Here is a 27306-nt window from a genome sequence, read left to right as displayed (position 1 = left end):
TCTGGGATAGATATATAGTTGAAGGATTTTAAGCCAGCATGTCCAGAGATACTTACACATCCATGTTTATTGTTACACTATTTACAATAGCCAAGATATGGCACTGGCTTTGATGCTCATCATCAGATGAACACACACACACACACACACACACACACACACACACACACACGCAGATATAATGGGGTTTTCTTCAACTCTAAAGGAGAATGAAATTATGCCGTTTGCTGGAAAATGGAAGAAGACATCATAGTGTGAATCAAAATAAGTCAGATTCAGAAAGACAAGTATTTTATATTTATATTTTCTCTTGTATATAGAATCTATACATATATATGTACACACATACATACATACATACATAATATATGACATGAAAGTAGAGCGGGAACCATATTGGGGTAGATGAAAAATTTTAAAAAGCGGGAGGGTAAGGGGAGAAAGACAAATATCATATTCTCTCTAATATGAAGAATCTGGAGCTAAAGGATGTACACATAACATAAAAGCTGCAGTGGAATCAGTAGGGTGGGAGAGGGAAAAGGGAAAAGTGTAAAACCATATGAATAACAGCAAATGACATACATGTTTAAACAGGGCACTGTGAGTTATTTTCTATACTAACAAGGCATAATTTAAATAATTAAAAAGATGCGTCGGGGCGTCATCAATTTTTCTTTATTGTTTTATCTATCACTACCATATTTATCACAGCTAATCCTGCTACTGTGTTGCTTTATGAAAACACACAAGTATAAATGAGGTTTTTCCCATGAGAAACTGCCAATTTCAGAGAAAGCAGGAAACATAAACATGAGATCATCCTGGGATTTAATATGAGAAGGTCTTAGATTATAAGTACTTAGGAAAGCAGGATAGTTCTGAGATCCCGGATAAAATCTTGTGTCTTTTTAGACAACATGATGAAATACTCCATCACTGATGAAGAAAATAGAGCTGTTTCAGCTCCTCCCCATTTCAGGCAGAGTTCAGATCTGTGCCATTAACCTACATAGTCTCCCAGAATATCATCACGAAACGACACTTCAGAATTCACGATTGCTGAGGCCCTTGGGTGGATCCCCAAATGATGATTTTGATGATGGCTAAACAGCTATATTCCATCTCTAGGACTCTTTCATATACCATAAAACTCTGAACTTCAAGATTGTTTGAGGCTATGTTCTTATGAGCTCAGAGAAGACACAAAACACATTAAAGTATTTTAAAACCACATCTATATATAGTTTGGAATATAAGTATGTCTCATTATTCTAGAATAATAAATTTAGATGAACTAAAATTTAATAGGAACTTGTGTAAATAACTTTACCAAACTGCACATTACTGTCTATCTTAGTACAGGATGTGGGAAGCCTTATTTAATGGGAGTTCATGTGAAAAAGTCATGGAGGATTGGGTTGACAGCACAAAAGCATGAGCCAACAGTGTATTTTAGTGCCAAATATGCTAATGTGACCTTAGGCTGGATTGCTAGAAATAGATGCTCTGGTCAAGGAAAGCGATAGCCCCTCTGTGCTCTGCCCTAGCCATGTCTGGAATCCTCACATTAAGTGGAACATAGGCACAATGGAATGCATTTAGGAGACTGTGACTCAGATGGTTAAGAGTCAGGCAGTTTTGTCAGAGAAGAAATGCTCCAGAAAAACTGGGACATTTAGTAAGGAGGGAAATGCCCGAAGAAGGACTAAGAAGGACTAAGAGGTTATAGAGGGGTACAAATGGCTCAAGCAGACACTTAAACAATTTTAAATACTTGTAAGTTTGTCATGCTGGCAAAAGATGCTGTTTATTTTCTATAAATGCTTTGTAAAAGCTTGAATTAACATAAATAAACTTACAAAAATGATAAATGAGCTATGAAGCAGAATTCCTTAAACATATGGTATGGTGCACTGGCTGAACATTTTCTGATGTACACAAAGAACCATAAGAATATTTCCATCTTTTAGGCTACAATTCTTACTTCTAGGAAGTCATCATTAAAATGGTCTAAAATAAGGAAAAGGGCTTAATCCATAAAGGCAATGCTAAGGGATAATTAAGAAACAAGGACAGCAGCAAAACTAATTGATTATTATAGGCAGATTCTGGAGAACCTTGTGTTGCATACAAACCAGAAGTTAATGAGTGTATGCAATAGGATGAAAATTTATCTGTGACCCAATTCAAAGAGAAACCCTAGCCAATTTAAGTGAAAAACTGGTCTAATTTAAAGGAGATGAAACCAAATTATTAAACTCATTATAGTTGCATTGATAACATCCAGCATTTATTGAGTTTATGCCATGTGCCAGACACATCCTAAGTGCCTTCCATATTCTAAATAATTAAATTCTCTCTGTAGAAGGTAGCACAAGCCTTGGTGATAGGCTTTGTGAGTTCAAGCTGTGGCTTTGGTGTTAATAGCTATCTGGTTAAAGGTAAGTCAGTGACCCTGTTTGTGTCTTAATTTCTTCATGGCCAAAATGAAAGCAGATCCCTATCTCACACTATCATCACCACAAAGGTTAACACAATTAAGATGTGCAAAAGGCTTAGACCAGCCTCAAGCTCATATTATGGGCTCTCTAAATGTCAGTTATTTCTATTGATGTATCTTTATTTCAGATTAATAGCAATTAAGATCTATGTAACACATTTATTTAAAATAGGGTGTGTAAAATCACAACATGCTATACCAAAGAGATTAAGATTAGTTTCTTCTACAGTTTTATGCAATATGGCTACATAAATTTATGGTAAAACAGTTTAGAGAAATTAGTGTACTCTTATTGAAACTTTTAGCATTTGGCTAGATAAGTTAATGCTTATTAAAAATGGGATGGGAGAGATGGCTCCGTGGTTAAGAGCACTTGCTGTCTTCCAGAAGGGTAGGGTGCCCAGAACACACATCTGGTGGTTCTCCGTTGCCAGAAACTCAAGGTCTTGAAGATCTCACTCTCTATTCTGTTCTCTGCAGACACCAGCACACACAAGCATGTTCACATGCACACACACTGACATACACTCATGCACATAAAGAAAAGAGGAGTCTAGCTAGGCATGGGGAATGTATGTCCTGGTGCTTGGTATATATCAGTAGGAAGAATGGGAGATCACAAGTTCAAGGCCATTTCCAGCTATATAGTGAGTTTGAAACATCCTTGAGCTATATGAGACACAACTGGAAAAAAATAGGTATCTCACATTTAAACTAGTCCTTGAGATGAGGATAGAAAAGGGATAAAACTCAAAATTCAAGTGTCTTAAAACTGAAGCATGAAGACAACTGTATGTATCACAGCAGTGAATGAGTCTAAACGGTGCAAATTTAGCAAAGTCTTAGAAGGAAATGTGTCACTGTGCTGTTAAGTGCATGGAGTTCAGTGTAGATGGATAGAAGTTGAGTCTGGGGAAGTAGATGAGGCTCAAATCATGAATGTTATTATGGTCCACCATAAAATATTTGCAAGTTCAAAAACCACGGAACCTGTATGTATGTATGCATGAATGCATGCATGTGTTCATCTATTCATTCATTTTTGAGGCAGGATCTTGCTAGGTAGCCAAAGCTGGCCTCCAATATGTGATCCTTCTTCCTCCACCTCCCAAGTTCTGGCCTAAAGTTGTGTGTGTTACCACATTTGACTTCCATTACAGGTGAGTGTCTTATAAAACATATTTGCCTGCATTGCTGTGGATAAATTGGAGGGAAGCAAAGTTAGGGGGACAATATAAAAATTCAGATGAAGTATGAACTAAGGAAATAGAAAAGGAGAACCAATCCTATAAATCAATATTTAGGTGATGAGCTGCTCAGTCTAGGTTCCTTCCAAAGGAGAGCTAAGACAAACAATGACAACAAAACCCCAAGTAAACAAACAAACAAAAAAGTCCAATGGTTTAGAGAGACTCTTTCAAGACATTTCTAGGCATGCACAAATGTGGAGTTAGAAGAAGAAAAAAGATAGAGGGGATGAAGAAAGTAATTCTGGCTATAGAAATAAAGAAATAAAGAATGGGTTACTTCCATAGGTAGCTGTGATCAGAAACCATGTGAAACATATATAAGCATATTGTGAGCCTGGCATCAGCCTACAGGTAAGTATTACCTCCTTGAAGTAGTGCAGAGTAAGAAAGGGCTGGAACCTGGCATGTGTGTGAAAGAAGAAAGTGAGATAGGAGTGACCAGAGATAGAGAGAGAGAGAATGTGGAACCAGTGGTGTCACAAGAGCCAGAGAAGGGAAAAGGTCCAGAGTGACAGGTGAGACAGCCTCAGAGCTCAGTGTCATTTCTAATACATTCATTTTATAAAACAAACCCCAAATTTAATAGATGCAAATAGATTATTTTCTTGAAGCAATGCAGATCAAAGGTCCAACACCAAGAAATGCATAATTCCAATTGTCTATGGATCTCTTTTTCTGGGGCTGCCTAGACATCCAAATTGTAACCTTCCTCATTTTTCAGACAAGCCTGTTCCTTTCAGCACTGCCTGTATGGTCAGGGACCCTACTGCCTCTGCTGTAACATCAGTTTTTCTACATTCTTTCTGACAGTCATTAAGTGTAAGGAGACTGATTCTATAATACATTTCATTTTCTTTAAGTACTTATTGCTTTGTTAAAAAGGTAAATCCAAATTTATTAGCATAAGCTCATCTCCTTAATTTTTAACCAAGCTATTTGAAATAGAGTGGCTGCAGACTCAGTGCTTCTATTCTTACTTGATCTTCTGGACCCTTTTCCTTCTCTGATGTCTGTGATGCCACTGGTTTACTGACATTGTTCACAGGACATGAGTGATAGGAGTTAAGCCATCTTGGACCATCTGGATTTGGTTGGGGTGCTAAAAGACTAAAGTCAAATGAATGAACCCAAGGGACAGAAGAATACCACGATCCTCAAAATCTTGATGAATTATAAAATCAGTGATGCTTTAAGTCAGTAAGTGTTGGGGTGATTGGTTATGCAGCAACCATAAATGAAAGCAGGAAAGAAATGGCCTGTTCCTCTGGCTTTGTGTCTTTCTTTCCCCTCTTCCAGAGTGCTCCCTGGACCTTGGGTGCAGCAGCTGTATTGTTGATGGATCCATTGGGACTGGGCTTCTGAACTTGGCATTTTGAGCAGTTGTGGTTTTCTATAATTGTCTCTTTTGCAAAGAGCAGTTTCCTTGATAAAACCTGAGAACTACATCTGTGGTGAAGAGCCCAGAGGATCAGGAGATTTGCTGTGAGATTATGTCTCCTAGAAATGTCAGAGAGTCTACATCTATGAAGCCTCACGAACATGGCTGCCTAAACATGACCTGAACAAGGACAACAACATAGACATGTTCATGTGGAAGGAGAAAGCTCATGAGGCCTCAACCCCACAAAAATAACTGTAGGCAATTAAAGAATGCTGAGACAGGAGAAATAGTCTTCCCCTGGGAAGAGTACTCCAGATGTTATCTAATGCCAAATAATCAGCCTGGGGAGGGAAAAATTATTATATATATATATATATATATATATATATATATATATATGTTTATTATATAGTATCATGTAACATTATATGGAATGAACAGGTTGTTTTTACACATTTACATATGATCAAAGAAAGAAAGGAGCCAGGTGTAACGGGGCAAGCCTTTGCCAGCACTCAGGAAGTAGAGACAGGAAGGTCACTGTGAATTTGAGGAAGCCTGGTCTACACAGTGAGTTCCAGGACATCCAGAGCTACATAGAGAGACTCTGTCCCAAACAACAACAACAACAACAACACAAAAGAACAAAAAGAAGAGGAGACAAATTTGAAAGAAAGCAATGTGCAGTTGGTACGTGGGAAGGATAGAAGGGAGGAGCAAGAGGTGAGAACTAATGTAATTATTATAATCTCCCAAAATAAGAAAATATATAATAAAAAAACAGGAAGGAAATACAAGTTTGGGTTTCATATCTTCTCTCTCTCCTTTGCAAAATAGCTATATTCATTTAGCAATAATTAAGGGAGAGGCAGCAGAGTATGAACTTGTAGAGTGACTTCAAGTGACAGTCCAGCTGACCAGGCATACTTTCAAGTACATTTCGATTATGGACGGGCAATACAACTCCAAAGCCCCTTCTAACCCCCCAATTCCATCTTTTCAGTGGAACAGATATAGTGTGTATAAGAGAACTGACTATTTGGAAAATATATATATTATTAGCTTGGGAAATCTGGCATAATGAATGAAAATGAAATCCTGAGAAGCATGTTATTAACACAGAAGCTGTGAATGACAGGAGAAAGGGATATGGAGATTGTGGAGAGGCCAGGGAATGTGCAGAGGCAGGAGAATAAAGACCAGAAGGACAAATGATGGGAGGTATGAATGGCTGGAACACAACGGGGTAAAGCTTCCAGGGCACACCAGGGCAGGTGGGCTAAAACAATGTTTGGTCTTTAACACAATAGAGTCCATATCAAACAGAAAGACCTGGAATCTGAATTGATGCAACAATTATGGCCAAGACATACTAAAAACTCTGGGAAAAATAAACATAAAGCTGTGTGAGAACAGGAAGTGGTGGAACCCAGCAGCAGAAGATTGAGACAGGAAGTTTGGGGGTTGTGACCAATGGTAGAGGATGCCCCGGCAGGATATAGCATGTAAAATGGTTATTTACTTTCCTGGGGGCTGTTTCCTCTGGCAGCCAGCATGCTCGTCTTGAATCACACATACCTTACCACTCTAAGGCTAAGTAAGTCTCATTTTTCCCAGGCTACATAAAAATAATAAGATCTAAGAAAAGTATCAGCAGAGGGTTTGTGGAATTCCAGCAATCCCATGTCTCAATTCCGTTATCTTTTTTAATCTGGCAGTAGTTACCACATTCTGTCATAAAGTATAACTTACCTTGTAATTTTTTTATGTGCCTCCCTCTACGGTAGAACCTCAGCTCCCCAATATCCACTAATTTTTGTTCACTTATATATCCTTAGTGCAGGTGACAATTTTAGATACATATTAATAGAAGGGTATTTACTGCTACACTAGGTGATCATTGCCTGGCCCAATTGTCATCAGACACCCAATCCAGCAACTGATAGAAACAGATGCAGAGATCCACAGCCAAACATTAGGCAGACCTCAGGGAATCCTGTGCAAGAGGTGATAGGGATAGGGGGAGGATTATAGGAGCCTGAGGGGCTAAGGACACCACAAGAAAACCACAGAATCATCTAACCTGGGCTCATAGTGGCTCACAGAGATAGAACCACTAACCAGAGAACTTGCATGGGACTGACCTAGGTCTTCTACACACACACGTTACAGTTGTGTAGATTGGTCTTCTTATGGGACTCCTAACAGAGGGAGCAAGGGCTGTCCCAGACTCTGCTACCTGCTTCTGGGACCCCTTTCTCCTACTGGGTTGCCTCATCCAGTGTTAATAGGAGAGAGGATGCCTAGTTTTACTGTAACACGACATGCCATGGCTGACTGATATATATGGAAGACCTACACTTTTCTGAAGAGAAAGGAGAAGGAGTAGATGGGGAGGGGACTGGGAAGAGAGGAGGAAGGTAGGGAGGGAAAACTGATTGGGCTGGGGAAAATTTAAATTAACTAATAAAAAGTATTAAAAGGGGAATTTAAGTGAGAATAATAAATGAAAATAAGTGAGATCTGATTTTGTGCTTTATGAACAATTGAGATTCTTGGATTATGAAATTGTTTTTGTCTTGTTTTCCATTTTAGAGGGTATTTTGCCTCTAGAATGTTCACTCAGGACTTTGGGTCACAGAAGGCATTTCACCAGTTCAAGGTTCTAGAGAACACCTCTTAGAAGGAGAAAACTGGCTGAACATCCCAGGGTGCTTTCACATCCTTGACTGGTCACAGGCTTACTATGCAAACCCTGTGGCCATTCACTCTGCTGTGATCATCAGGTCATTGACAGGAAACTGAGACACAGAGCGAATGGCCACAGGGTTTACATAGTAAGCCTGTGACAAGGCAAGGATGTGAAAGCACCCTGGGATGTTCAGCCAGTTTTCTCCTTCTAAGAAGTGTTCTCTAGACTGCACAAAGGACGGCAGAGTTTAGATACACATTGAGCTGAGGATTGGGTTTGGAGGGATATATCTATCTACAGCCTGACATCTACTGGGGGAGAATATGTCCAGTGAAGCCATGGAAGCCTCCAAGGTAGCTTGGACAGTCGGAAGGTGAGGGGGGCCGGAGGGGGGAGAACAAGGGAATCCGTGGCTGATATGTAGAACTGAATTGTATTGCAAAATAAAAAAAAAAAAAGTCCAGCACAGAAGAAATAAGGGACCAAGAGAGAGCAGTGGAAAGCCCCAACCACATCTTGCATTTTCCCAAAAGCTTGTGCTGGGCCAAGTGTTGTTTAATCGCTTTTCTTCAAATTGAAGCTATTAGGCCAATTATGTCCTTCTGGGTTCTTCTGCACCGCACTGCAATCATTTGAATGCTGCAACTCATGCTAGCCATGATGAGCAACACTGATCTTAATCAGTGGTATGATGCGTTCTGTTACTGAGAAAACATGTGGTTTCTGGGCAAAAGTCATAAAGTAAATTTACACTTGACAGTAAATGCTTGAGAGGTAAAGAGGACATAAAGCTACTTTGGTATTGTTTTGATTCTTTCCAAAGAATTTAAGCAATGTTTTTCAAACACAGGGGACACACGTACAGTGACCCAATAAGAACTCCTTCCTTCTTTAGGCATGGTGCAGCCAAGAGGTAAGATGAGTCAGAATGGGTTGGGTTTTTTTTTTAACCTAAATTGGACAAGTTTCTAAAATATGGGCAGCAAATACTTATGAAGATGTTCACCCCTGAAGAAAATTAAAACAACAGAATCCTTGTTCCCCAAAGTATGCCAGTTATTCCATAGCGTATTTTCCAGAGTAAGCCTGCATTCTCTCCAATTTTATAAACACTTGCAGAATATCCAAACATCTTTCTACATCACCAGTGCCTGGGTCTCTTTAGAGCCACAGCTGACTGCCTGCCACACATTACTGCTTGAGAATTCTGGGATGGAAATTTTCTTATTTGTTTGTTTTGTTTTTTTTTCACTTTCCCATAAATATTGTTGGAAATATGGGGTGTTAAAATAGAAACAGGTATGTCCATATACATTCAAAATACTCACATGCTCTCGCATACACACTGACATGTAAAAATCTGGTACTAACCACAAAAATAATGATGATCAAAATTGACTTATTAATGCATTTCTAAGAAAGGGGATTGGCACAGAAAGCCTTGAGGGTCATTTCTAGCACTGTTTGAAACAGTTCCATTTCTCTTAGAGAACTGTTCTTCATTTATTTTCATGTAGTTAGGCTTCATGGATGGTGTGAACATGTTATACAAGATTTAGCTACTTAGTCAGTACATAACCATTGAGTGCATGTTATGTTTACAACCACATGTGAGAACAGGGCAGAGTACAGGGTAAAGGGTGGGCACTCAACTAATCATTGCTCATTTCTTTTCTACTGTTAGTTTCTCTACCTATCAGCATTCCTTTTTGAAGTTTTTAACTAACTAGACACCATCTTGAATTCAAACTGTTTTAAAATAAACTCATCACCTTCCCCTAAGATTGACTTTATATGTCTGTATATAAAAATGTCTCTGTCAATGACTCCCTATTTTCCAATATTCCAATACAGAAGTTTTGGAATATTTCTCATCCCTTTATTCCCTTCATTTTCCATTTCTAAAGCTCTATCAAAACTTAATGATTCATAAGTTGATTGTGGATACACATTTATTTGATTCCAGTCACCCCTAGGGTAGCCTTGGGGCTTATCTCTCTTTTTGGCTTGTTTTTATTTATTTATTCATTTGTTTTTATTTTGTTTCAAAACTGTGTTTCAAGTAGTTCAGGTGGGCTTTGAACTCCCTATATAATGGCAAATGACCCTGGACTCCTGATCTCCCCATCTCCATGTCTCATACTAGGATTCCAGGCTGTCCGACCAGACCCTACAAAATCTCACCTTTTAAGTACTAAATTGGGGTCTTGCTTGCAGGTGGATTTCATAAGTTGTAGGCAATCCAGTCAGATCTACATTAATTTCCTAAATTACATTTAATGAACAACCTCCAGTGGTTTCCCCATGCTCTGCTTTTGGTTCTAAAGAGCTGTTATTTGTCTTTGAAGGTCTACTTTTACTCACAAGGCTCCCCAGCTTGGGGTTCACTGTCATCTTTAGACAACACTTAGTATATCACCAAAGAACCAAAAAAAAAAACCTAAACCCCCTGCAACTAAAGTAATAGTAACTCTCTCTGGGCATCTCATCTCCTACCACTTCCTTCTTAATGAATTTCAGTCAACTATTCAAGTAACTCTAGAATAGGAACAATCCAGAAACACTTGTCAAAGCAACACAGTGAATGAATGCTAGAATAAGAAACTTCCTTGAGGTCAATCCAGTAATAAACCAGCAGAAATGTGTAACCACTTCCTCTAAAACTCCAAGGAATGTTGCTTCTTTAACTTCACGTCAGCCTCCATCACCGCCCCACTAGAATACATTTTCTAGCACAAATGAGTAATTCAGTTAATGTTTCATTCATAAAACCAGCGGAAAATATTTTCCATTTTTTTGTGGAAAAGAACTGAACAACAATAGAGCCTGTATGCTTACCATTTTCCTTCTTCATTTTCATATTGTTGAACAGTGTATCCAAACATGTCCTCCACTGGGCCACTGAAACTCATTGAATTTTTCACATCAACGTTGAAGGATATGCAGAAGCCTAGAATAACTTTGAGAGGGGAAAGAAAGTCCAGTTACACAGGGTTAATGGAGAACACATCGTGTTTGGGATTATGGAAGGCATTCTTAGGGTTACCAATGAAAGCTGTGCTCTTATGGAAAAGAACAATTGAAACTCAAGAATGAGAACTCAAGCAAGGTTCTGAGAGGATGTTACTCGTTGAGCACCTACAGGCTGGATTTTTTAAAATGTTTGGAAATTAGTATCTGTACCATTCCCAGAAGTAAAATTTCAGCATTGGTGGGAGTCACAGAAATTAAAAATGACTAGTGAGTTTGCAGATACTTTCCCAGAAGTGATCCCTGCAGTAAAATGTGACCAGGGTGATTTTAAACAGCATCCTTTCCCCTCTGAGTTTGCAGATACTTTCCCAGAAGTGATCCCTACAGTAAAATGTGACCAGGGTGATTTTAAACAGCATCTTTTCCCCTCTGCAAGGTCTGGAGATGCAGGCAGTTGCATCTAAACCCCCCTGGCAAGAGCTTTCTCCATTCTGTTTCTGAAAGGAAATTGCCTTTCCTTTGCACTCAAAGGATTCCTTTCCTTTGGATGATCTTTAGAGGATTGTTTCCACTCAGGGATGGCTTCCTAGGCAGGCCTGAGATAAGTTTTGCTTATCTTGGAGAAACAAGCAGTTGATGGACCTTTTTAGCAATACAAAAAAAGCCTCTTTGCACCAGTGTTGACTGTGATAAACTCACAAACGTTTTGGATGAAGTTAGGTAGTATTCTCATTAGTCCATGCCTGGTACACATCACACACACAATGAGAGCTTATCTCTTTGATTTCTCTGTGATCCAGGTGAAACACAAGTTTTACATGAAGGGTGACCATGTACAGAGGTTCTGAAATCACAAGGTCTGAAGGCGGGTACCAAATTCCTCATTTGGTCCTAGTTTGGAAAAATCGACTTCTAAGTTTCAATATCCCCATCCTGAATGTAACCAACAACTCTTCTCAAAGATCACCACCTTTTACAATAGTACATTCCAAGGCATCTTCAGAGGTCTTTAAAGTCAGTTCTCAAAACTAGATTCAACCACACAGATTCTGGAAACTTCCCTGTTCTATTCCTATAGACTGAGGACATCTAACACATCTAATCTCTTGGCTTTTATTCACACTAAACTTTTTCCATAAATATGCTCTAAATCCAGATTACTCTAACTTACAACCTTTAAATTACATCAACAATAACAAGTATTTATTTGATGCACTGGATTTGAACTTAATTTAGAGAAAATACTTCCAGAAAAAAAAAACCACCTTTCTTTCCACTCATAGATCTATCTATATAGTCTGTCTTGATCTTCTAATTCCTTAACCTCTTCTTTGATTTTTTTAAAAAAATTTCTTACCAAGATAACCATTAAATACTATTTATATTATTATCTATTGGAGTCTCTCCTTCCCATCCCCCCCCCCCCCCCCCCCCCGTGCATCTAGACTAGGAAAGTCTTAAAACCGAAGACAGTCTTACTCATCTTTTTATCCTTTGTAAAAATCTGGCACAATTCTTCTTACACAGATGGGCAGTAACATGTTTATAGTCTGAAAGATAACATGCTGGAGAGGGAAGGATGCCAGCTGTGGCTGGAGAGGCACAGGCAGCCATCTCATTCTAGCAAAGGAAGACTTTTTAATGCTCTAAGGTAAGGGGGAGATGAGACTTGGCAGTGAGAAGAAATTTTCTACCCAGGATTTGGGAGGGTCTCTGAGCATAGTGAGACACACAGGACAAATATGGTTGTGAGCTCACGAAGCGGTCTTCTCGGCTGGCATGAAGAAAGTAGACCAAGAGTAGACAGCCAGGACAGGTCCTTTTATGTACATTTCCTCTTTATTCCTCAAGGGCGATGGAGAACAGCTGGCTACCATCCCCAACATCCTCTTGTAGATACCGGGAGGTCATTTTAAACAGTGCTCACTCCCTGCTCCAAGCTTCTAGTACACGCGCTTGACTGCTTTTTTTTCTAAAGTTTTGATGTTTTGAACGGTTTCAACAGATTTCTTCCATAGGAGATATACACGGAATATTGCCTCCACAGTGTGGTTTCTCAACCACGGCACTGCAGGCAGTTTTGTCATAAGGAGCTGTGCTGAAGGGTGCTTAGCAATATCCATGGCCCCTGTACACGTGGTACTAGTAGCATTCTGTGAGTTTTGACAATCAGCATTATCTCTAGACATGGCCAACATCTTGTGGAGTCAAAATTATACATAACTGAGAACAACTGTTCAAGAGAAACAAGGACCAGAGAACTACTACCGACTGTACACCAGCTGTGGCTCACAGATCACTGGATATGTCGCCCAAGGAAAGTGAGCATCACCCAGGAGATTGTGAATCTCAGGTTCCAGCCAGGTTTCAAGAATCAAATCTCCATGGGATTGCATCCTCTTAAGGTTTAAGAAGCATGTCTATGTGACATGTTGCTTCTTTTTTACTATGTCTACCCAGGTAGCAGAAATGATCTACATTCAAATGACTTCCCTTTAGACAAAATGGGAAATGTATTATTATTTTTTTTTCTGTCAGGGTCAGTTCCACTTGTTTGAAGGATTTCTTTATTCAGCACATTATCGTTTTTGTTTGTTTGTTTGTTTGTTTGTTTTGTTTGTTTGTTTTTTGATTCTCTCTTAAAGGCCACTTGAGTGTTTGGTATTATGGGTCTGTCTATTCTACATGTTGCATGGAATGTCCAAGGGTGGGTGCTGTATTTTTTTTTTTTTTTCATTTCCTTTCCTTAGAATTCTAGAGGCAATTTGCTCAAAGCGATTGTAAATCTGTCCCTTTTATGTTTTCTGAAGCACTAAGGAGCCTGTAGCACAGGAGATGACATTTTTTTTTAAAGTAGTTTACAACTTGTCCTTTTGATTTAAAGGAGTCAGTAAACAGTAAAAGCAGTGTCTCATAACTCTTAGTTCAATGTTCATTTTATTAGAGTAGATTTTCTTGGGACTTTATGTTCTAGAAGTAAGACAAAAATGACACTTATCTGAATGAAAGGAAAAAAAAACCCAGACAAACAAAAATCATAAAACAAAACATAACAGTCTGAAAGGCTTGAGAGTCCAGATAAGGAAGATATTGAAAGTAACTGGAAATGAATACAGTGTAGAGTCAGATGTCTAAAGGAAACACTACTCTGACATGTACCCCTGAGAAGTCTTTCTCTACTAACAACTATACCATGTGCCACGTGTTGTTCCTCATTTTTTATCCCACTAAACTTATCAACAGCCATGCCGATACCATTCTCAGCAGTATCATGTGAATGAGTGAGAGCTTTGGGAGCCAAGAAGAGTCCTCATGTCTCCATGGGATTCCATAATATAAAGCATCAGTCACCGTTCACATTGATTCAGTTTTTCTCCCTAAAACCAGAAAAAAAAAACCAAAAACCCTAGTGACAAATAACTCAAGGCCAGCTTTAGAAGAAAGTGCCTTCTCATTAGCAAGGATGAGTTTGTATAGTTCTGTGTCCTCAGATGGCAGTTTGAGGAGGAAACTGTTCTTGGCGGCAACTGGCTGAGAAGGATGTTGGGGACGCTGGTATGGGAAAGTAGTCATGGCAACAGAACTCGGACCAAGCTTCTTGAAGGACTTCATGAAAACATATGTCTGTAGAGAAAAGGAATGAAGGAGTCTGCTCCTTTTCAAGTATGGCCATATGTTATGTGCACAGTAGTAAAAAAGCAGAGGAGAAAGATGAGGTGGTTGATGCTGGAGGTTGTATTTTGTAAATTAAATCATTCTTGTTCATTTTCCCCCACCAGAGTGAAATTTAGTGTGCCAGGCAGTAAATGAGAGAAAGAGATACATAGCTTCCAGGTCTGGGTTTATTTGCTTCAAAATACTGTTTTTCATAGAAATAACATATTATGTCATTGGCTAGGTAGGTTAGTAGTTATTGCTTTCTTTTTGTGTATTTGGAAACTAAACCTCAGAAAGGTTGAGAGATGTGTCTAGGCTGAATGTATTAACAGCAGACAGAGGATGCCAACATGGATCTCTTCAGGTCCAATCATGGACTTTCTGTAACAAACTCTAGACTGTCTTCATTTCCAGAATGGTTAAACAAATTGGTCAGATTGATAAGGATAAAAATATAACCCACCTAAAAACAAAACTCAACTGGCCCATGCAAGTTTTTAACCCTGTATAGTTTTGGAATATTTGAGGGGTGACCTGGGGGAAAAAAAAGCTGAATGAAGGTAGAAAAATATGAGCTTCTTTTGAGTCTGTGGGGTCAGATGGAGCTTGCTCTCTCTCTCTCTCTCTCTCTCTCTCTCTCTCTCTCTCTCTCTCTCTCTCTCTCTCTCTCTCACACACACACACACACACACACACACACACATTCCCGATTCCAAGAACAGTTACTTTGGCCTGTGTGTTTACTGCTTAAATAAGCAACTCTGGACCTGACCATCTGGCCTAGCAATACCGCTCTAGTCATATCCAGACGGGAATATGTAATAGCTAATGGAAATTTCTACCTTGCAAATTCTGAGCCCAAGGCAAGTGGGCATCAAGTAAGTGGTGGCGAAGGAGATGTTTTATAATTCCATTGCTTTCCATTAATAACTTCTCATGTATGTTTATCCAACCTAGCAACAGGAGAACTCATAATTAACATTATTTCCAATCTAAAGATTGAAATGAGGACACATAAAATGAAAGATCGTAGTTAAAGTGTTCAGTAAATTGATGACTTCCAGAATAAGTTCCTTCCTGTCTGTTATGTATAACAAACTTGATGGTATCAATGCTTTGTCTCTGAAATTTTAATTAATTTACTCCTCATGGATTACATAATTGGATCTCAATTTTGAGGTACATGGTTGCCAAAAAGAATAGGAACTTGACTGAAATGGTAACAAGATCTGGCCAAAACAGCTATAGAATAACATCGTTCCATTGATGTGAAAGTTGAAAAGATTATTTTTATAGCTTTTTGGTCATGAAAATGATCCAAAAGCCTCCATTAGCAAAGGTATGGGAAATCAATAATGAAAACATGACCATAACAGAGCTTGATCAGAGAGTACAGAAAGAAAGAAAGTAGCTGGATATGACATCCTAACTTCAAACACAGAAAACCCATACTTGCCATACAAAGAAATATGTCTAATTTGTGTTCTTCGAAACAAGAAAAAAATGTCCCAATATAATGACTTAAAGAAAACACACACCATTCCAAGCCCCTTTCATCAGAAATGATGGAATATGTCAGCAAGATGTCTCCTTCCATCAGCAAGGCCAGAAAAGCCAACTCAAATACCCTGATATGCATGTGTTTTCCAGCTTCCCCCTGGGAGGCTGCTTTGTGAATTCAGTTTGCTGCACTCAGTGAATTGTTTTGTCTTTGCTTTGAAAGTCCATGACCTCTAGCTGTTAACAAATGGCATTTGATCTCCAAAGTGCTGTGTATATTTGTGTGTGTGTGGCTGGTTGGGAGGATTCAAGGAAGCATATTATTTAATACATAGTAGGTGTTTTCTACATGTTTTTAAGAAGGACAGGATAAATAGAAAAAATAAGGATTTTGAGCAGAGAAGTCACCCTGACTATTAAGAACTTGTTCCCTTTCAGAAGCGCTACCCAGAGTATTCAATTCCACCAGGGCGTTTCCCAGACATCACTCTTAAAAAAAAACCCTTCAAAGTTTCCCTACGTAAGTCTGCTCTTCCGTAGTGTTTATTTTCCTTTGTAGTATCTACAGACATCTGCTCATTGCCCATACCCTCCCACCTCAAAGAATTGCTTGCTTCACATGCTCCTTTCAGACTGTGTCTACTCTGGTCTCGGAAATTCTTACTCTCGGAACCACCCTCCCACCCCCCACCTCCTGTCAGCGTCATGTGTTTTACAGGATAAAAAAGCTGCAGGACCTTAGGAGTCCTGGATCCCACTGTGGGAACACAACTCGTGTGTTTGTGCAAGCAGCATGAGCATAGGGCTGTTCTCCAGCTGCCCTGGCATCCTGAGAGCTGAACTCATTATGTCCTTGATGGCTCAGCTGAGCACCGCATATGGAAAGGCAAACTGCACTTCAAAACAAATCAGGGTGGCCAAGTGTTATGCAGAAATAGAAGATGTATAGTCTTTGGATATTAAAAAAAAAAAAAAAAAAAAAAAAAAAAACCAAACCTGAAAAACAGCTCTGTCTTTGTTGGGGGAATCTTTTCAATGGATCTTTATTAACAACACCAGCCTCCCCCCTCCCCGCCCTGTCCCACCCCATCCTGCCTCTGTGTGTCCATGGTGTACACATGTGTTTACATGTGTATGAAGATGTGTGTTCCACTGCATAATTGTGTGTACACCACAGCATACTGCATGTCCAACTTACCATTCTCTCCCTGATTTCTTTGAGGTAGTTTTCTCACTGAATCTGGAGCTTAGTTGTTTTGGTCAGGCTGGTGGCCCACAAGTGTCATGATCCGGTCTCTGCCACCACTTGTCCCTTCTGTACTGAGGTTACAAGCGCTTGCAGACATAACTGAACATTTTTCCTGGGTGTTGGGTTCCTAACTCAGGCATCTCCCCAGCCCCAACAATAACTCCCCAGTTACTGTTGTTTGTGTGCAGGACAGGTACTTCTGAGAATCAAAAAAGCCAACAGGCTGTATGTGCAGCAAACACTTTCTCCAACTTACTTAATAGTGTTACTTGACAACTAAAATTCCAGACATTAAGAGATCCCATTACTGATTTTCCTAATCTATTAATTAGTATTTTTGAGGTCTGAGGTGTAGGGCTTGAGATATTTCTTTTTGTTCCTATGTTTAATAAACCCGATAGCATTTTAAACCCGAAAAACCATTTGTGTATGATCTATGTCTTCCTGGTCCATGAAGCTACTTGTGTATAATAATAAAAATTAACTTAAGATTGATATTCCGTTTCTGGCTTATATATCTCTTTGAGAAGGAATCCTATGTAAACTAATAAAATCCATTTGAAAGAACCTTTGGAAAGAGACCACAGTATTTTGTTTAAGCTCTTTCTCCTGGGGTCTGTCAATTGACAGAATGCACATAGTAGGTGGGTAAGATCCAACGCCAAAGCAGAACTAAAGACATGACAAAATGTGGCTTGGGGAGATTATTCTGTCCCCTGATGTACAAATAGTACAAGAAGGTTCAAAACTGGCCTTTTCTTTCCCCAGTATACAATTTCAAGATTGGAGCTAACTAAGCAAAAACATATTTGGGCATAACAAAAAAATAAGTATAAAAGAATGAAAAAGAACTGTTATGGCATTTTAAAATACATAATTTCTTAAACCATTTATTTAGACTGTTAAAATTTGAGGAATTAAAGATAACTTTTTTCCAGTGTGATTATTCCTGTTGCTATATCATATCACTATTAAACATAACAGTTTGTTCCTTAGAAAAATTCCAACACATGAAAACACTACCAAAGTAGTTTGTGATTGTTTAGATTAGAAAGTAATTACAGGCCTCTTGAATTGGCTACAACATTCTTTCAAATTGGGAATAAGCCTACACTTAAAAAAAATGTTTTATTTAGAAGTGGGCTCAGTGTGACCCACACGTGTAATCCCAGTACTTGAGAGGCTGAGGCAGGAGGATCACAAATTCAATGCCAGTTTAGGGTAGATTGAGTTTCAGGCCTGCTGGGGCTGTAAAGGAAGATGGTATCTAAAATAAATAAACCAATGGACAAAAATAAGTTGTATGCAAAGTTTTAAGGAAACAATCAAGACATAAGGTAAGGTCCACCTTCATTCTGTAATGTCTTGGGCCCCATAGAGATGTTACATTTTGCTACCACTGGTATGCTGACCTCTCTTACCTCTCAGTTTTTCGTTAATTTGCCATATTAGAAACAGGCCAAGAAAACAGGTTTATAATGTCACTTTTGATGGAATACAGTTTACACACTTTCTGCTTTAACACACAGGGGCACTCATTAACCTTTGTAAATACTTCCAAAAAACTAAAAATTGAAATGTTGTGCAAACTCTGATAGCACACTCACACCAAAACCAATAGGGGAATGACTGCTCATCCTAGGATTCGCTAGTAGTAGCAACCAACAAGTTCATATTCTCCATGTACTAGCTGCCGTTATGGATCTTCCTATACCACGTAACAGGCTTTTTTTTTTTCCTGAATGACTACTATTGCTTTTAATCATCCACTGACTTTTAAACTAACATGACTGTATACTTTTCCTTCCTTCTTAGCTACTGGTTACAGCACATTTCCATGATATCATTTACTACCAAACATTCTGTTCATTCAAAAGCTTCTTGGTGTCTCTGCTCAACTTCAAACAAATCCAGACTATCAAATGGAAATAATGTAAGCCAATTGAGTACAATCTGTTATCCACCTGAGACCATTTAGAAAACAAATCAGAAACTGTTAAAAGATGTAGCAGTTTGTGGGAAATGAAGATGAGTCTCAGTAGAACGGAATTCTGAAATATTTCAGTGGGCAGGGGTCAGCAGAAAACTTGTTTTCGTTTCAGAGGAAAGAGATAACTTTTTGATTCTTGCTTTTTTGTTTTGAGATAGCTCCAAATGTTGATTTCCTTAGCTCTAATTGTTGCTAAGACTACCAAGATCTCTTAACATTTAAAACGTTAGTTGAACAGGAAAATCCTTGGATCCAAACTCTATTCCTATCTGGTCACATCATCTTTTACATTCTTTCCATTAGCCCACTTGAGTATCTTGAAATGGAAGTGAATGCAGATGTTATAGCCAATATCCCCAAGAACTTCAGCCGACATTTCCCTTAAATGGAAGTATTCTGGTTTCACAGCTGTTATTAAGTACTTGTTATTTACAAGAAGCTTAATTCAAGGTAGGGCTTACCTCTGAACTGGAAGAAGATGATGGGAACATTATTGAAAAGAAGATAAAAATGTGGCTTTAAATTTGTATTTCAGGACTAAGGACATAGCTCATAGTCTTTGCCTATTTTGTGTGAGGCACTAGATTTAAACCCCCATAACACACACACACACATACACACACACACACACACACACACACACACACACACATTTTAGAGAAATGTTTGCTCCTATTCCTGATGTGTCTTCCCATGTAGAGGGTGTTTCACTAGCTGCACATTGGTTTATTTCTACACCCACTCTCCTTTCATACTTGATTGGGAAGTCTGGAAGGAGGAACTGCATGTTTAGTCTAGTCTTCTCATGCTCTCTCTCTTATTTTTTTCCTTCAGAAGTGAGGCTGGCTGTAGAGAGAACATGGTTTTCTATGCTCCACTGAGTCAGTGTCTCAGCTGGTGCTACAAGATCAGGACAGCTTGGTCTTCAGTTCAGCAGAAATTTCACTTATTAGTTAAGACCCACTTGAATGCATTCCCCAATTGGTTTTGACCGTGCATGAGGAAGGGATATTCTCATTATTGGTCTTCTCAAAAATCTGAATGAAGCTTTATTGAAAGAAATTATGGGGAAAATATTCATGCTTTGCAAAGCCAGATCATAGATCCACTGCTCTTTGTACAAGGACACAAATATGAAATGAATTGAATGGCTGCTTTCTATGATTTTATATGTAACCTAGTTTCTATTATCTCAATAATTTTAGCTACATTGAGAGCAAGACAAAGGGCCAACAGAAACATAAGGAAGCATGATCAGGAAAAGGGCATCATCATGTGGTTCTTTCAGAGGCAAGGAAAATGAACAGCAGCCTGGCAGGAATCTGGCCAAGATGGGTTTGATGGAGGCTGTCATATTATATGTTGATGTGTGTACCACTCACAGTCAACCTACAAGATGAACAAAGCAAGATTTGGGGAATGAAACTGACACTACTGCTAGCTGACTTGCACTATGCCTTTAAAGAACTGCACCTTCCCCAGAGGATAATGACTACTCAAATTTTCCATCAACACTCAGACATAGTCTGGTGTCTTATTTCATACCTTATTTCTGTGCTATTTAGTCTAGATGGAATGCTATTTCTTCAGGTCTGGAACTGTGGGCTGCATTAAGAAATTTGGATTTATAACTTCTTACTCTGAAAGTTTAAAACCTATCAGGAAGTAAATCAACTCTTGCTGACACTTCCTGACCCTCTCTGGACAGCTCTATTTTATGAATGCGAAACACGCAGGAGCCATGCAAAAGAAATATATTGTCGTTCAACTTAGGACTTCTCATTATGCTAGAAGAGGCTCGAACAATTATTTCCAAAATCTATGTCAAAAGATATATAGGAAGAAATACCAAGGAGCTTCTACAATATGAGCAAGATTCACCAGCTTAGCTTATAACAAGATTAATGGAGAAAAATTAGAATGTGTTGGGTAATTTTCTTCAAAATGTAAATTTTTCTAAGCTTTTGACTGACCTCAACCATTTCTATAGAGTTTTTCAACTCTCTTATGTTAATTCATTATTTGTATCTTTAAAGGGGCAGAAGCTGACACAGCCAACCAACAATAACTACCCCTTGTGACATCACTGGAAACTGATACTCTTCCTTCAAAGGGTGTTTATGTTAAAACACATGCACATGCAAACATGTACACACACACACACACACACACACACACACACACACACACACTATCTATGGATCATCACTGTATCTTCTTTCTGTTACCAGAAAGATATTTTTCAGAAACATGCCATATGGCTATAACACTACTTTATTCTGTAAGTGCTTTTTCAGACTCTACCACATGCCTTCTTACTCTCATAACAGCACTTTATACCCATTTAAATGACACTTCATCCCACCTTGCCAATCCCATTCTCTCCCAATGGAGAATGTCAAGTTATTGCCATCCTTCAGTTCTTGAAATTCCCAGAAACATCCTGAGTTTCTGTTTCCAAAAGTTCTCCCCTCTTCCTCAATTTCTTTCTTTATTAACCTCCTCCATCTTTCAAAAGTCATTTCAAAGTCACCCTTCTCCACTCTCTCCACTGATATTCTTTCTTTGTGTTCCCACAAAGCTCTCAGATATTTATTGCAGAAATATCATTTAAATTGCAAATAACTCACTTATGTGCACAATTTAATTGTTCCACTACAAAGTACTTAAAGTAACACTAAATCCTGGGCAAACATACTTTGCTAACTTCTAATGTCTATTTCTCCTTTTTCTTAGTGATAAGTACTTCCCATGTAGCAGCAAGGCACATGGCTATATGGCACCTCTAGATATGTATAGCTCTACTATATGTGACAACCCAGAAGCTCCTTCCAGACCTGATTCCACTGTGAGACTTGCACCTCTTTGTCCTCCAAGTTTTTCTTTTATCCTTCTATCCTTGTCCTTCCTGGGGTGTGAGCTTCTCCGTGGTAAGCAGAGTTGTTGGGAGTCTACTGTGTCCCACCAGAATAACATGGAAGCGCTAATTTCCAATGTGACTGCATTGATAAACCAAGCTGTTATGGAGCTAATTACAGCCAAGGGAAGTCATAGGGTGAGTCTCTAATCCAATAGGAATGGTGTCCCTCTAAGGGAGTGGAGGAATCTGAGCTCGTGCTCATTGTTTCTCTCTCTACTCTCTCCCTCTTGCCCGTGCACATAGAGGAAGAGAGAATGATGGTAGACAGTTACAATCTATAAAGAGACACTATGGGCCCTTTGATATTGGATTTGCTGCTTTTCCAAACAGTGAGAAACACATTTCTGCTGGGTAAGCTGTCTGGTCTGTGATAGTCCATTATGACAGCCTGAGCAAGACTAACAGCAGCAACAGTTGCCACGTAGGACTAGAGGTGAACTTCCCTGGAAGTGATGCATTGGATGGAGAGACAAAGTGACAGAAGTAGCAGGGAATGACAATGACAAGTCACCATGACCTTGCTGTGCCTTTCTTTTATGCTATGTTGTTTTAAATTTATTAAAAATGATAGTTTTATTAGTTTCAGGGAAACTTAATAGACGTATTAGTACATAGTAACTGTTCAAGAAAACCTATTGAATGAACAAAAATAAGACAAGAATGACATTGTTTTAAAAAGATGTTTTGCTCTATCAATTTACTATCTCAGGTAAGTCTGTAATTGTATATAACATTTATGGCTGTAATCTATCTGTCTGTCTGTCTGTCTGCCTGTCTGTCTTTCATCCCTTTTATATTCATTGGTACAATTGAACTAAACTAAGTTAAAATACCTTCTTTCAGACAGCCAAATCAGAGATTTAAGTTACATTTTAGTTTAGATACACTTTGGGAGGTGGGACAACTTCAACTTTTACCCATAAGTAGACTTGCAATGAATTGGCTTGCTCTAACTATAGCTTTATGATAACACAATGGAAAAAAAACTCTCAGTCCCTACAAACTGGCCCAGGAAAAGTGATATTAGCTGATATCAAATAAACTTTCAGAAAACTCTTTAGGAAAATCAGGGTAGTAAAATCAGGTGGGATAATTTAAGAGAAAGGAAAAGCATAGAGAATGAAGACATTTGTTAGGAATGTTATCCAGAAAAAAAATACTGTCATATATATGCCTTCTGGAACCCATAATATATCGCATGATATTATGAGAAGCCTTTTCTAAACCTGTGGAGATGTAGAGAGTGTGCCTTGAAAACTGTATAGATAATTAAGTGGCATTAGACTGGGCTGTAGGCTTCTATAAAGCAATAGTGAGGATCCTCAGGGTTCCACATAGTAGTAAAAGTCTAGTAAAAGCCATCTACTACCCTTGCAAAGATAACCTTGGTAGTCTTTTGATATTGTACATATGTAATCATAGCTTACCCAAATAAACCAACAATGCAATTGCCAAAACAAGAAAAAAAAAATAGAACTAAATTAAACTCTTAAGAAATAATATAGGAAACAAATATACATGGACCAAGCTGTTTCTGTCAGAATAAAGGCTCTTCTCAGGCTAGAGAATTTGTCAGCATTTGAGTTATGTCCAGGGTTAGTGACAGTGTTCATTCTTTAATCTAACACAGATGGGAACTGAGGACTGGCTTAGCCCAAGGCTAGCGATCCAGATAGGTTATCCTTCTACCATGGCTGAGGGAAGGTTGCAGAAAAAGAATAGGGTAAATAGGCTAAGGAAAAAGGAAAGCTACAACTTGCCTCAATAGAATCTAAACAAACAAATAAACAAACAAACAATAACAACCAAAATCCTTTTCTTCTCAGGAACTACTTAAAAAATTAAAAGGAAAAAAGAGTGACTGGATCTGCTGTCTAGGTAGATAATAAACTTGCAAATAAATATGTATTTGTGGCTGCAATAAAAAATATTACATTCATTCCTCAAGCATTAAAAACTTCCACCATGGAAAGAGATGCAAAGAACCAAAGGTTGACCCAAACACCAGTCCTTCCCACAGAGAAGTTGGAGTCACTTCACAATGTAAGGCAAAGCTGAGAACAAAAGAATAAAATGCAGAGGTCGCGCCCATGACTGCTGTAACCTTGACGACTGCCAATGGAGTTTGAGTCTACCCATTTCTGACTTTTTGTTTTTAATCATTAAAAAAAAATTCTGTGCTACCTAATGCAGATTTGGGAATAGATAAGATCTGGAGACTTACTTGGGGTTATTCTCTGTGTTATGAAAAACAACAACAACAACAACAACAACAACAACAACAACAAAACCCCGGGAAAACTTTTTCCCAGAGGGCTTTCCATTTCAGTCTACAAATTGAGACGATTATGTCGTTATTAAAAAACCCTGCTAGAGAGTATAATCAAAGCAGAACAAAATGAGAGAACTATGCTGACTTTCATGTCTAGGTTAGAATAACACCGAATTCTTCCATCGTGCACGCAAGAATAATTTATTTAAATTGATGCAAAGGAGCAAGAGGTGATGTTATCAAAGAATAATTTTGGCTTGGAATGAGTTTTCTTATTAACACACAGCTAAATGAGGCACCATTAATCCGTCCACGCAAACTAACAGCCCTGCTGGGTGTTTAGAAGGAAAGGTACCCCAGTGAGTGAGCCAGCTTTACGCTGGTTATTTCACAGACAAACCCTGTAGTGCATGACCCTCCTATCTTGAGTGTCACGACTATTCCTTGTCATGATCAAAGATCAGCAACGCAACTTCGATGGACACTTGTAAATACTTGACTCTTCACTGCTTTGGTGGTATAAAGGGGGCTTTGTGAGAACTGAAAAACTTGAACTCCGTTAACTTTTCACCATTTACCAATAAGTAATGATTTTCTGGATGGATTCCAATTAACTTAGAAAAAAAAGTTAGCTTTAAAAACCACGTGTCAAGTAAAGCAAGGGCTTAAAAAAAAAGAGTCATTCTCTTTGGTGAAATAATTCAGACTTTCTCAAAACCTTCATACGCTGACATTTATGAAAGCTCCTAAAGTTTATCTTTGAAATCTTCTACTATGGGGTCACAGTTTGAGAACGTGATGAGGCAAATCCTGTCATCTATATCTTAACACCACTTTCCAAAAAAAAAAAAAAAAAAAAAAAAGGGTTCTACAATAGCTCTAGGGTCCAGTAAGTAGGCTTCCACGATTTAAGTTTTTTGAGTAAACTTTTGGACATGTTCTTGAATTTCTATGTTTGCGTATTGAACTAATTTTCACATTCTACCAGGTATTTTATATCTTCATAACTCAATACTTAATACATTGAACCCTACTCTTTAGGGAGAAAGGACTGATTCACTTACATATATACTTAATTATATAAAATGAGACCATAACAGGATTGGATTTAAACTGCAAGTTGTATTAAAATATGAGCATGCTGGGTAAAGTGTTAAATACAATATTCTGTTTATGAGTCCCTAGTCAGTTGGAAATAAGATTAAATCTGGGCTTACAATGGTCAAAATGCTCAAAACCCAATGTTATTGATGATTTAAGGACAAATGCAGAAAACACAGAGCACAGATGATAATAGTGTGAAAGAAATTTTACACACACATGTACCCTTGAGATGTTTAAATAGAGCCACTTGTATTTAGCACTATCAAAAACACATTCCTTACTATATACATGAGTATTCTCATTCATTTTTCTCAAAAATAAAAAATAGCACAGAAATACTCATTGATAATCTTATTTAAATTTTTTAGAGTCATAATTAATGACAACATTTTTCAAAAATCAATTAGATTTCTGCTCTTTTAGGGGTCTTTGACTTACTGATGGTTTGACTTGGAGATATGTCACATTTTTCTAAAATTATTTTCCATTATCTTTCTTAAAATCTCTTATTTTTAAGAAGACGTAACTCATAAATAGTGTTGTGGCTTGGATTTTTTGTTATCCCCCAAATATTTCCAACTCCTCACCCCTGGTATTTGTAAATTTGGCTTCATTTAGAAATAGGCATGTGTAACTAAGTTAGGCTTTGACCTTTCAGGGAAGATTATCTTAAGCCCCAAATTCAGTGAGTGGCCTCTTCATAGGAGAAAGAATAGGAAGATTTGAAGCATCTAGACACAGGAACACAGTGGATGAAGTCGTGGAAGCTGAAGATCAAGATTAGTGTGATGTATCTACAAGCCTTAGAGCATCATGGAATCCCAGAGGCCAGCACAAATTACAAAAGGCAGTGACATGTGCTTTAGAGCTTTCAAAGCATGAAGCTCTCACCACAGCTTGATTTGGGACTTCTGGTTCCCAGCATCAAGACAGAATATACATTTCTGCTTTTAAAAGCCATTGTGGTTTTGGTGATTTGATACAGTAACCCTAGACAATAAACACATTCAGGGAATATACATAAGGACATGAATATCACGAAATGAACATGTCCTTGCCATGAGACTTATAAAAAGAACACTTGGAAGCCTCTTGGGTTCATTTCCTTTTAGAGCAGTGACTGGACAACCGAGAGGTGAACAACTTAATTTGAAAATAGATAGACAAGGGATTTTAAGAGGTATTTCTCCAGGTAAATTAACTCAAGTAGATAAAAGCATGTGAAAAGAATGCTTCCCATTTCTAGTCATCAGAATAAACTACATCAGAACCACAATAAGATGCCACTTCATCATGGACATGAAAAAGTAAGAAGAAATATATCAGAAAGTAAGCTTTGAAAATATGGGAAGTAATTAAGAAACCTCATTCATGGTTGGTAGGACTACAAAATGGCTCCCTTACAATGGAAACCAGTCTGGTCATCCCTCAAAGAGTTAAGCATAGAAATAACACACAAACAAACCATTCTACTTCTAGGCATATCATTCCAAAGAATTGAAAATATGCTCACAGAAAAACTGATTCAAGATTGTTCATAACAGCACTTTCCCCAATAGCCAACAAGTGGAGAAATACAAATGCCTATCTGCTGATGAATAGGTAATAAAATGTGATTGCTCCATTTTAAAGAGAGATATCAGAATGTTATTCAGTTATACAAAAGAGTGAAGTCCTGATACATACTACAAAATGGATGAACCTTGACAAACCAAGGTCAAAAGCTAGAAGCAAAAATCTATACAATACATGCAACTCTACTTTCACAAGATATCCAGAGTTGGTACATTCAGAGGAACAGGAAGCAGATTTGTG

The 27306-nt window shown here is 38.3% G+C and overlaps 1 protein-coding gene across 1 annotated transcript in view; it reads right to left on the bottom strand.

Moving 5' to 3' along the window:
* Positions 1 to 27306, bottom strand: part of Itga1 (integrin subunit alpha 1) — a 139994-nt gene that overhangs the window by 78261 nt on the left and 34427 nt on the right. Inside the window, exon 2 of the mRNA XM_059276100.1 lies at positions 10665 to 10785. Within this exon, the coding sequence (XP_059132083.1) occupies positions 10665 to 10785 (121 nt within the window). The remainder of the gene's footprint in view (positions 1 to 10664; positions 10786 to 27306) is intronic.

Source organism: Peromyscus eremicus, chromosome 11 (assembly GCF_949786415.1).
Source record: "Peromyscus eremicus chromosome 11, PerEre_H2_v1, whole genome shotgun sequence".
NCBI classification, from domain to species: Eukaryota; Metazoa; Chordata; class Mammalia; order Rodentia; family Cricetidae; genus Peromyscus; species Peromyscus eremicus.
Note: the sequence above shows the minus strand (reverse complement) of the source record. Positions and strands in the feature narration are given on the sequence as shown.